General features: G+C 51.3%; 1 protein-coding gene and 1 non-coding gene across 2 annotated transcripts; both read left to right on the top strand.

Annotated features, from left to right (window-relative positions):
• Nucleotides 1–4,642: 4,642 nt before the first annotated feature.
• dkc1 (dyskeratosis congenita 1, dyskerin) lies at nucleotides 4,643–10,487 on the top strand. Its single transcript, XM_086128073.1, has 15 exons — nucleotides 4,643–4,739; nucleotides 5,553–5,602; nucleotides 5,687–5,773; nucleotides 6,068–6,159; nucleotides 6,370–6,554; nucleotides 6,701–6,765; nucleotides 6,995–7,121; nucleotides 7,192–7,322; nucleotides 7,997–8,140; nucleotides 8,211–8,331; nucleotides 8,923–9,041; nucleotides 9,109–9,212; nucleotides 9,800–9,851; nucleotides 9,947–10,105; nucleotides 10,255–10,487. Exons 1-15 carry the CDS (start codon nucleotides 4,724–4,726, stop codon nucleotides 10,318–10,320), a joined length of 1,518 nt encoding a protein of 505 aa, XP_085984199.1. The 5' UTR covers nucleotides 4,643–4,723; the 3' UTR covers nucleotides 10,321–10,487.
• LOC147195632 (small nucleolar RNA SNORD83) lies at nucleotides 8,378–8,455 on the top strand. The gene has a single exon (XR_015102737.1). It is a non-coding gene; the product is annotated as a small nucleolar RNA SNORD83 (small nucleolar RNA).
• Nucleotides 10,488–10,814: the final 327 nt, after the last annotated feature.

The raw sequence follows: 10,814 nt of genomic DNA, 5'->3' as shown, positions 1-10,814 counted from the left end.
AGAAATCGCAACGGTCACTCGGCAGGGCAGTTAAAAGCAGTTCATGCGCAGGTCGACGAGGGCGGGCCGAGGCGCCGCCGAGCTTTCGTCGGGATCGTGAGAAAGGTGGCGTGGATTTGGGCCCTTCGTCCCGAGAGCGCACCGATCGATTCGGGCGGCTTATTGGCGGGGATTCGGACAGCGGCTCATTAGCGCCGATTTTGCACTTTTTGACGATTCGCTTGACCGAATCAATTGCTTCGCCGGCCGTTAGCGTTGGAAAGGCACGCGGTTTGCCATGCGTCCGTCGTCTAACCCCCTTCGCGCCATCCATGCAAATGTTGCGCCTTTCACACGGAGCGCAGCGTTGATCCGGCTGTGCCTTTCTTGCGGAACCGAGAAGGTTCTATTTGAACGCTTCCCTCCGAGCTTGTCGCCGGATTCCTTTTCACGCGACAAGCAAACCGCGTCCAACCCCTTTCACGCGAGCTATCAAGTCAGCCATTCCGAGTGAAAGATCCCAACGAGCGCCGCACTCGCCGATTAGCCAGCCTTGCCGATCGTGTCGAAGGCTCGAAAGAAACCCGAAATTCTCACAGAAGAGCAGAGTCGGCCTTTGATCCGCCGCTGCCTTTGGCGCGTAGCAAAGTGATTGTCGGGTGTTCAAGTGCGCACCTCGGTCCTAGCTTGTCACGACCCCCTTTCCCACATCCACCCATACCGCCGCAAACCCTTTCCCGCTCCCCATTAACTTTCTGCTGTTGTGCGTGAAAGGCAGGAACACGGAATGCAAATGAGCTGGCTTCAGAGGGAGGATCAAAGGCTTAACCGAAAGCCCTTACACACCGAGTTTCTGGGAAATTGCTGCATCGCACATGGAATGGCAAATTTTGCCATGCGTCCGAGGTCGTTGAACCCCCCTGCACACCGTCGACGCAAATCTTGTGCCTTTCACGCAGAACCAAGTGAGTGGAGGCTGTTCAACGTTCTGAGCCCGTCCTGGATTTCCACACCTCTTTTTCACACAGCTGTCTGTGTGACCTCTATTACTACCGAACGACAAAAATTGCAATCCGCTGCACCTCCCCACTCTTTGTCCCTACTTTTTACCCAGAACAGCGGCATGGGAAAAAAAGGGCCACGTTTGCAGGGAACATCAAAGAACACGTTTGAAATGTTTTGCCTTTCATCGTTGGGCAGTTCAAACGAGGTTACGGCGCGTCGTCACGCCCCCCCCCCCCCCCCCATCCTGCCCTGCCGCACAGCTGCGTGAAGACGCTCGCCTGCCGGCCCCTTCGGCGGCATCCACCCGCTGATGAAAAAGAGCGTCAGTCATCTGGTCAAAACTCGGCGTCTGTAATTTGCCACAAAAGGCGGGACGCAACCCGGCAGGGGGAACCGGCCCGCAACCTCCGTCGTACAATCAAGTGGAGGGAAGGACGAGTGCCGCGTTCTCACTCGAGGTCAAATCTTTTTTGTTTTGTTTTGGGGTATATCCCCCCCCCCCCCCCCCCATCTCGGTTCGCTCTGTGTGAAAGGTACCAACGTTGAATGTTTGATTGACCAATACCAGACAATTTGCCATTTGCATCATTGGGCTGCTGTTGTGGGGAAAGCGTGTGTGTGTGTGTGTGTGCGCGTGCATGTGTTTGTTTTGCCGTCGGAATGGTGACTCGACCAAATTTACTGTGTGCAGAGACGTGACTCAATGGCTAGTGACCTCACGCTGGGAGGGGTGCAAAAAAAAAAGCTCCAAGAAAGACAAGAATGTCATCACAATCACAGTGTGTGTGTGTGTGTGTTTTGAGACAGTGAGTACATTATGAGACAGCGTGTTCGTGCGAAGGGTCGTCCCGCTTGCTTCAGGTTGAGCGAAGGCTGCGGATAAGCATCTGGATTCCTCTCCATCTTTTGGCTTCAGGGCGTTTGGCTCGGGAAAAAAAAAGGTTCGCTCTCTGTTAGCGCCCGTGGCTAAAATTAGCATGTAAAGATGGGTACTTTTCCATCAAGGTTTTGGGTTCTTCTCCGAGCTTTGGTTAACAGCGCATTGGCCCGATTGTGGTTTTGGCGTTCCACCCGCAGGCAGTCTTTGCGTTCGTGAGCTAGCCCGCGTGGCGGCCGACGTGCTTTGGCCGCATGCGCCGCGCGGATTAGAAATGCTATTTGTTTATTTTTTAAGAAAGGAAGCGCTGGCCATCGTCTTTTCGGGTCCCTCAAGGTGACGCTGACAACGCGGCAGAAAAGCCAATCAAGACACTAAACGGCGAAGACGGTGATCATTAGCGGAGGCTTTCATCAGGCCAACTCTTGGCTTCTCCCGACGGGCTCGCTGAATATTCACAGCAAGCGACTTCAAAGCTGGCGCTCGCCAAGCTTTGGATTTCGTATCTCACCCCATCAAGAGCTTTCTCAGCAATCTCGGCAAACCGAGTTTGTTTGGGGGTTGTTTTTCCACCTGTTTCAATGGAAGACCGTGCCACACACTGCCCCCTAAAGGCTTGGCGGTGAAACTGCCGTCCTAGATGCAAGTGAACATTTTGATTTTGATCACTGCCTGATTTGGGGCCTTTTGGGCTTTAAATTTGGGGCTTTTTTTCTTCTTCCAGGATGACTTTTTTTTCATCTTACAAAGAAATCTTTTTTTTCTGAAGTGGTTGGAATTTCTTGAACGGATTTGACATTTTGGACTAATCTTGTTCATTTTTTTTCTCATCTCGCTTTTGACTTTTTGGGGACGAGGCCTTTTTTTTCTAAACAGAATCAGAGATGACTTTTCACGATCACTTTTATCGTGGAAAAAATGTGCAAAAATAAATACTTTCTTACCTCTGACAATTTTTTAATGTGTAAAATTTTGTTTTAAATATCTTGACAGACTCAGACTACAATTTATTAACTGAAAAATATTTTTTTTCTTAAATAAAGTTTCCTTCCAGAAATACCTTGAAATGATATTTTTCGAAACTTGCAAATGACAATTGCAATTCGCCACTACTTTTTTTTATAATGCAATTCCCCCGTCCATTCTGACTTTTCCCTCAATAACATACTTTATTAACGACAGTTTTCTTCTTTGAAGAGTACAACTTCATTCTCAAAGTATATTTCTTCTTCTTTTCTAGCCTGTGCACACACGTGCGATGCAATGTACAGTAAGTTGCAAATTCTGGCATTCATGGCAGTGTGTGTGTGTGTGTACCTGCAGCTGAGGTGAAAGGTCACTTAGCTGTGCTCAGCTGGTCACTTTGCTTTCTCCCGCCCTCTTTTGTTCACCGTGGGGGGGTCAGAGGTGGTGGCATGCGGCTTTGCCATTAGACTGGCACATCTGTCTTGGAGGAGGAGGAAGATCTCATGCCTGCACACACTTCCCTTACATGCAAACACACACGCACACACAAAACTCCATCTGGCCTGTATGATAGCAGATGCTACACACACACACACACACACAAACACTCTTTCGTGTAAATACACACAGCTGCTTCTCATCCCAACATACAGTATTTCTTTTAAAGTTGTTTTTTTTTTAGTAGCTCAAACTGGAAATGTTTCCTAATTCAGCCCCAAAGGCATTTTCACGTAACCTGAAATTCGCTAGGCTTGTCTATCACGAGTGGTACCACAAAAAAAGTCCGGCTCGTGGCAACATCTGCCAAAACAGGGGTAGCCCCCCCCCCCCCCCCCCCGCCCCCGCTCGCAGGCCACATGACCACGCGGGCCTTTATCCTGCCGCCATCCCCCGTGATGCATTGTGACAGGCTGACAGCTGGCGTGTAAGTGAGCTTTTAGCTCGCATGCACACACGCGACCACACTGACAAGTGTGTGGGCGGGGTCACTTACAATTTTTACTCCCATGATGCACTGATTCCAGCTACATGTCAAAATATTTGAAAGAGCTGTCACTCAGTATGAGCGTGCACCGCAACAGACTCGGTTTTATGAATGCGTTTAGTTGAATGAATGGATTCATATCCTTTCAAAAGGCAAACTTGCTTGTCAAAGCTTGGACTGGATGGCATTATAGGGCGTCTCGAATGGACTGGCAAGACCATGTACCGTATATAACGACAACAAAAGCCATTCTTATAATGTATTATTTATTCATGAGGATTATCGCTTAATAGCTTTAAAATGGGAGTTTCAGTGACATGAAATTGGCACCGATGGTAAGACTTGACGTGATATTAGGGAGGTTTGATGAACTAAACGCTAAAAGATCCAAATGTGATTGTATGGTTTGTTATCACGGAAACCCAACGTTTTGCTAGATATTGAACCAACAGCGCCATCTGCCGTTATAAGGTAGAGGCATTCTTTCGTGCGAAGCAGTTGAGGCGATCGATAACGGCTTTTGTGTGTGTGTGTGTAAAATGTAACTAAAGTCCGTAATTTGTGTGTTTTTGAAAGAACTGTATGTGTGTGTTTCAATTTCCGGTTCTAAGAAACAAGAGAGCTCTCAAAAGTTAGTTGAGCTCCCATTTTGACGTCTTCATTGTTCCTGCATTTATTTTTATTTATTTACTTAATTTTTTACTTATTTATTTGTCATTCTATATTATTATTCTACCGTGTGTTGTTTATGTCTAGTTTGACAGACGTATTTTTAAAGATTGTAGTAGCGTCATATATCCATAAGTGGCAGCATAGCGACAGTACGGGAAAAGCCGCGATCACGACGACGAAGAAGTAGAAGTGGAAAAGGAAAAGGCGGAGCCATTATAGCGCTAACCAGACAGACGAAGATGGCGGACGTAGATGGTGAGAGAAGCGCGCACGCTGCCGCGAACGGTCTATAGTTTCATTTCTTTTACTATTGTTTGAATTGAAGTTAGTGTCATTGGGGAAGGGGGGTTGCAGCAATTTCACATTTTGTAGAAAAAAAGGGACCACCCCAGAAAAAAAAGAATTCAAATCGGTGACGTACACTTCTGACATCTAAATTACTATATATAACTATCCAAACATTCCAAATCACCTTTGTTCAATGACAACCTGTTTTAAATTATTGTCAAAGATGTAATTGTACCAATTTGATTATTGTAAAAGTCAAGTGTCATGCTCGCCGTTGTGGCAAAGCCACGTGTGCACCGTGACAAAAACGGGTCGGGACACCGTGAAACGTTTTTACCCCTAGAATTCAAACCCAGTCGTCGCCTTTCTAAGTCGTTGTCTCGCTTCTGCAGGAATGCGGCCCCGTGTCATGTTTTTGTTGGGGGTTTTTTTTTTTTTTTTTGCTCGATTGGCCTTTAGCACCCACTTAGCCTCCGTTGGCTAGCTGGCACGTGTTGCGCGAGAGACCACGTGCCCTTCGACAAAGTCGCGAATTGTGAGGCCAGTCAAACGATGGAAGGATGAGAAGAGAATTAAATGATCGAACGCACGACTCGTATAATGTGTTTATTATTGGTATTGATTTCCATCGATTATTTGTCCCACCACAGCCACACAACCCCAGTTGTGGGAAAGGCTTGAACATTACCTTGGCAGTGATTCTTTTGCGCTCCACTAGAGGGAGTCGCCGCGTTGTTTTGATGGCCTTGGTTGCGTTTTCATGCCGTGCTGTGTTTGCAGGTTCGGCGAAGAAGAAGAAGAAGGGCAAGAAAACGGTCGAGGATGTCGGGGTGAGCGACAAAATCGAAATCTCTGCCTTGTGCGTTGAAGCCTGCTCGGCGTGGCTCTGCTCAAAACAAAATGTCGTCCGCTAGGAAATCCAGCAGAGCGGCGACTTCCTCATCCAGCCCGAAAGCAAAGTGCCCACATTGGACACGTCCCAGTGGCCTCTTCTGCTCAAGGTGGTCTCGCATCCGTCAAATTCCTTCCTCCCCGCCGACGCGACATGATGAATCCGTTTATCCATTCGCCGAGCGGCCGCCCGCCCCTGCCCGTCGCCCCGCGTCCGTTCTGGAGGCGGGGCCCGGCCGCCGCTCCGGCAGGACGCCGAATGGCGTCCGGAGCGGCGGCGGCTCAGAGGGCAACCGGGCGGGGGGCCGCAAAGATGACATTTGGTCTGATCGCTCGCTCTCGGTCGCCCCCCCCCCCCCCCCCCCCTCGCGCTTCCCGGAAGTAACGACATCCGTTTGTTGTAGAACTTCGACAAGCTGAACGTGCGCACGGCCCACTACACGCCGCTCCCCTGCGGGAGCAACCCGCTCAAGAGGAACATCCAGGATTACATCAAGTAAGGCGGGAAGACACCCCCCACCCCCGTGCCGTATGTAATGACGCGCCGGCGCCCGATGCCATGAGTGGGGCTATTTTTGCACCTCTGGCGAAACGAAAGGTCACGATGGACGCTTTTAGCGGTTATCGGCGAATGATGACATACGCCGTCCGTATTATGGAATGGAATCTGAATGGCAGTCGGGTGGCCCCGCCCCCTCCCCCGCAGGTCGGGTTTCATCAACCTGGACAAGCCGGCCAACCCTTCCTCTCACGAGGTGGTGGCGTGGATCCGCCGCATCCTGCGCGTGGAGAAGACGGGCCACAGCGGCACCTTGGACCCCAAAGTCACCGGCTGCCTCATCGTGTGCGTGGACCGAGCCACGCGATTGGTCAAATCCCAGCAGAGCGCAGGTACGACCCCCCCCCCCCCCCCCCCCAAGCACCCCCTGTCGGCTTGAAGCGGAAGGTCCATCCTGGTGGGTTGGGCCTCGCCGAGCCGTTTCCAAAGAAAACAAAAGCAGCCGCGCCCACTCCTTCCCTTCCGCCGTGTGTTGCAGGGAAAGAGTATGTGGGGATCGTTCGGCTGCACAACGCCATCGAAAGCGAGCATGCGCTGGCCAGAGTAAGTCGCGCTTTGCCGCTCTTGGGCACCGACTTGGAAATAGTCCCGCTCGTGCGCTTCTTTGAGACCGGGGACCGCCGGGCGTAGGCGTCGAAATAAGGATCCGTTTCCGAAATCCCGCCGGGCGGTCGTTTTGCCCCCCCCCCCCCCAACTCGCACGGGTACATATTTGCACTTGCCCGTTGGGATGGGCATCCGGCCCAGTGACGGCGCTCTTTTTCTTTTTCAGGCGATGGAGACGCTGACGGGCGCCCTGTTCCAGCGGCCGCCGCTCATTGCCGCCGTCAAGCGCCAGCTGCGGGTGCGGACCATCTACGAGAGCAAACTGGTGGAGTACGACGCCGAGAGGCGGCTCGGTAAGCTGCGGGAGGGGGGGGGGGCTCGGCGCCCGGCGGGGTTTTGACGCCCTCCCCCGCCGTTTTTCAGGAATCTTCTGGGTGAGCTGCGAGGCGGGGACCTACATCAGGACGCTGTGCGTCCACCTGGGCCTGCTGCTGGGCGTGGGGGGCCAGATGCAGGAGCTGCGCAGGGTCCGCTCCGGAGTCATGGGAGAGAAGGTGGGCTGGAAAAGAGAAACTATCGGCACCCCCCACCCACCCGCAAAAATGAAAAGGGAAAAAAAAAGTTTTGAAAATGGGATTCGGTGTCCCGGCTTACGCCAAAGTGTTGAGTTCAGTTCGACTGCTGGTGTCGCGCTGCCAATTAAACTTTGGGACAGCAAACGCGCAGCTGAGATTTGACTTGTCAATTCTCACTGCTGACATCGGCGCAGTCCCCTTCGCTTTGAACGCCGGAGAGGCGTGGCTTCTCCTCCATAACTCCTTCAATCGCATATTTGGTTCCAAGTCTATACAAAGATGGAGCCTACCAAAATAAAGTTTGGACTCTCTTCTTTCTTTTTCCATTCTTGGGCAATCAGCATTACAAAATGGTTTCGTGTTACAATTTCATGAAAATGGCGATTGCACGTGAGGCACCACCGCCACCTACTGGTCGCTTTTTTTTACATGATTTACAATGCAAACGGCTTATTCTCAATCACAGACGGCATCAGACCCTCCTCCTCACTATGACGCAAAAATAAGACTTAGACGTACAAGTACGTCATTGGTAGGCGGGGCCTAATTTTAAACCCACGTAAACGTTCATCTTGTGGAGTGAAAGAGTGAATTGGCAGCCCCCCCGCCCCCCCCATTACTGTTGGCACTTACTTTCTTCCTTCCCGCCGTAGGACAACCTGGTGACCATGCACGACATCCTGGACGCGCAGTGGCAGTTTGACCACAACAAAGACGAGTCGTACCTGCGTCGCGTCGTCTTTCCGCTGGAGAAGCTCCTGGTGTCGCACAAGCGGCTAGTGATGAAGGACAGCGCCGTGAGTACCCCCCCCCCCCCCCCCTCCGTGGGTTGCCGGCGCGTTTGACGCGGCGGCCGTCCGTCCTCAGGTCAACGCCATCTGCTACGGCGCCAAGATCATGTTGCCCGGCGTCCTCCGCTACGAGGACGGCATCGAAGTCAACCAGGACATCGTGGTCATCACCACCAAGGGGGAAGCCATTTGCACAGGTGCGCCCCCGCGTTTGCTGTGCGTATGTGGGCTGGAGGGGGGGGGGCCACATGATGACACGTGTAGATGCAAGAGCCCCCGGGCTGTGCTGACCTGCTTATCTATCACCCTTGTCTGATGGCCCTCCTTTGTTTGCGTCAAGGTCACATCAAAGTCGTGCGGGGGTGTCCTTTTGATGCCGCCACATTGCCCCCTCCCTCCAAATGACGTGTTTGAGACTCCGTTGGAATTTGCGATAGTGTCGTGGTGTATATATTGATTTTTACAGTTGGCATATTTCGTATTTATTTGGGGCCGAGTCGTTTTTGATATTTATTGAAAATGCTTGGGCGGGTTGGCTGGAAATTCTTTCAATGGAATTGTGTGGCGCGGGGATACTTTTGGGGGGGGGGGTTTCCTCCCCAATGAAGTTTAGTGCGTGTTGATGCCAGGTTTTGTGGTTGACCATTTTGTGTCTTATTCAAATAGAATTCTCTTGTTGGGGCAGTCAGCTTTTGGACAATTTTTGAATTTTAAATATTTTGGCAGTCTATTTTGATAGTTTTAGCAAAAAAATGAAATTGTCGATGCCCCCCCCCCCCAACCCCCAGCTGTGGCCCTGATGACAACGGCGGTCATCTCCACGTGCGACCACGGCGTGGTGGCCAAGATCAAGCGCGTCATCATGGAGCGAGACACCTACCCGCGCAAGTGGGGGCTGGGGCCCAAGGTAACGCGCCGGCGCCGAGCCCGTCGACTCGGCTTTTCTTGACGGTCCGTCATTCGTGTCCCGCCAGGCCAGTCAGAAGAAGATGATGATCCAGAAAGGACTTCTGGACAAGCACGGCAAGCCCAACGGAAGCACGCCCGACGCGTGGAGGGCCGACTACGTGGACTACAGGTGGGGGGGGGGGGGCGCTTTCCTTTTCTCAACGGCGTACATAGGGCGCGTGACCTTTAAAGCATTTTTATTTCGGGGGGCTGTCCACCTTGCGTCCGCTCGCAGAGGGTTATCCCTGGCTGAGGTGTGCCGTCCTCTTCCCGGGAGTCACTCTGCCACAGGGACTCTCCGCGTGGCCTCTTCGCTCGGCCCACGCTCGGCTCGGCGATGGCCGCGCTGAGTACACCTTCGCCTGAATAGTCATAAAAAATGAAGAGACGCTGCCGATGTGAAGTCCGCTCTCTCTATTTTTTATTTTTTTTTTTTAATAGGCCACAATGTCGACTCGAACAGCTGAACTTTATTTAGGTTTGCGGGGCGCTTTAGTGGCGAGTGCCCATTTATGAGGCTGCCATCAACTGTTTTTATGCCCTCCGTTTTTTCTGTTGTGGAGTTTGTCGGCCACAATGGTGGCAAAAGTTTGGAATCGGTTTATTCTGGCCTTATTTTTGGCATGTGTGCCCGCAGTTATATTTTCAAGAAAAGACTCTTCCCAGCTGTCAGATTGACGTTAACGCCGAGCCTTTGTCTGTTTTTTGACCCGACAGTGCCGGCGCTGCCGCCAAGGAGCCAGAAGCGCCCAACAGCGCGCCAACGAAGGTAAAGCCCACAGCGGCTCGTCTCATGGCTTCCCTCCCTCACCTCGTGACACCCCCCCCCCCCCCCCCCCCCCCGTTTCTTCTTCTTTTCCGCAGAGGAAGAGGGAGACGACGGACAGCGAAGCGGAAGTCGCGCCGGCCGCTGAGGAGACGCCCAAAGAGAAGAAAAAGAAGAAAAAAGACAAGCGCGCCAAGGCGGTTGACGCCGAAACGGAGGACGGAACGACGGCAGAGCCCGTCGAGTCGCAAGTAGAGGTTCGTGCCCCCCCAAAAATGACGGGCTTTGTGGAAGAACATTTCCGTCGTCTTTCGCTCATTTCCAACTTGAGCTTTTTCTCAAGAATTCGCCGTGTCCACCCAAATCGGAACCGTTCCGCACGGCCAACGTTTTTCTCTGTTTGCAGCTTGAAAGTGGCAAAAAGAAGAAAAAGAAGAAGAAAGCCAAAGAAGACGACGAAGCTTCTGAGTGACGCTCGCAACCTCCGCCCATTGTCAAAACGGCCTTTTTTTTTTTTTTTTTTTGTAAATACTCTTTTTGAAAATACAACTGTTCAAGTTTGTGACATTTTAGAAGACTCTAAAATGAAGAGTTGATGCCATGTATCAAATATTTCCACAAATAAAAACTAAAAACTTACAGACAATGGCTTGAGTGAATATGAAGCACCAGAGATGACAAAAACCCATCCCGTTTTTCCAAGAAGCATTTTGGTATGTCGCGTGTTCCCGCCTGTGTGGGGGGGGGTCGGTCATGCCAAAAAAGTGTGAAACGTCTCAAAGATGGTGTTGAACTGATTGATTTCACAATTCAAATCCTGACTTTATACTCCATAAACTTGGAATCGCGCCAATCAAAATATGCCCAAAAATGGAAGCGCTACCGGGAGTACCTGTGGTCACATAATCCATAATCGCTGTCTTTAAATAGTAATATATCAAAGTAATTCACCTTTTATATCGTGTG

The sequence above is a fragment of the Hippocampus guttulatus genome, chromosome 13 (assembly GCF_054856545.1).
Source record: "Hippocampus guttulatus isolate MCC_2025c chromosome 13, RoL_Hgut_1.0, whole genome shotgun sequence".
Classification (NCBI taxonomy): domain Eukaryota; kingdom Metazoa; phylum Chordata; class Actinopteri; order Syngnathiformes; family Syngnathidae; genus Hippocampus; species Hippocampus guttulatus.
This window is presented reverse-complemented; position numbering and strand designations above follow the sequence as displayed.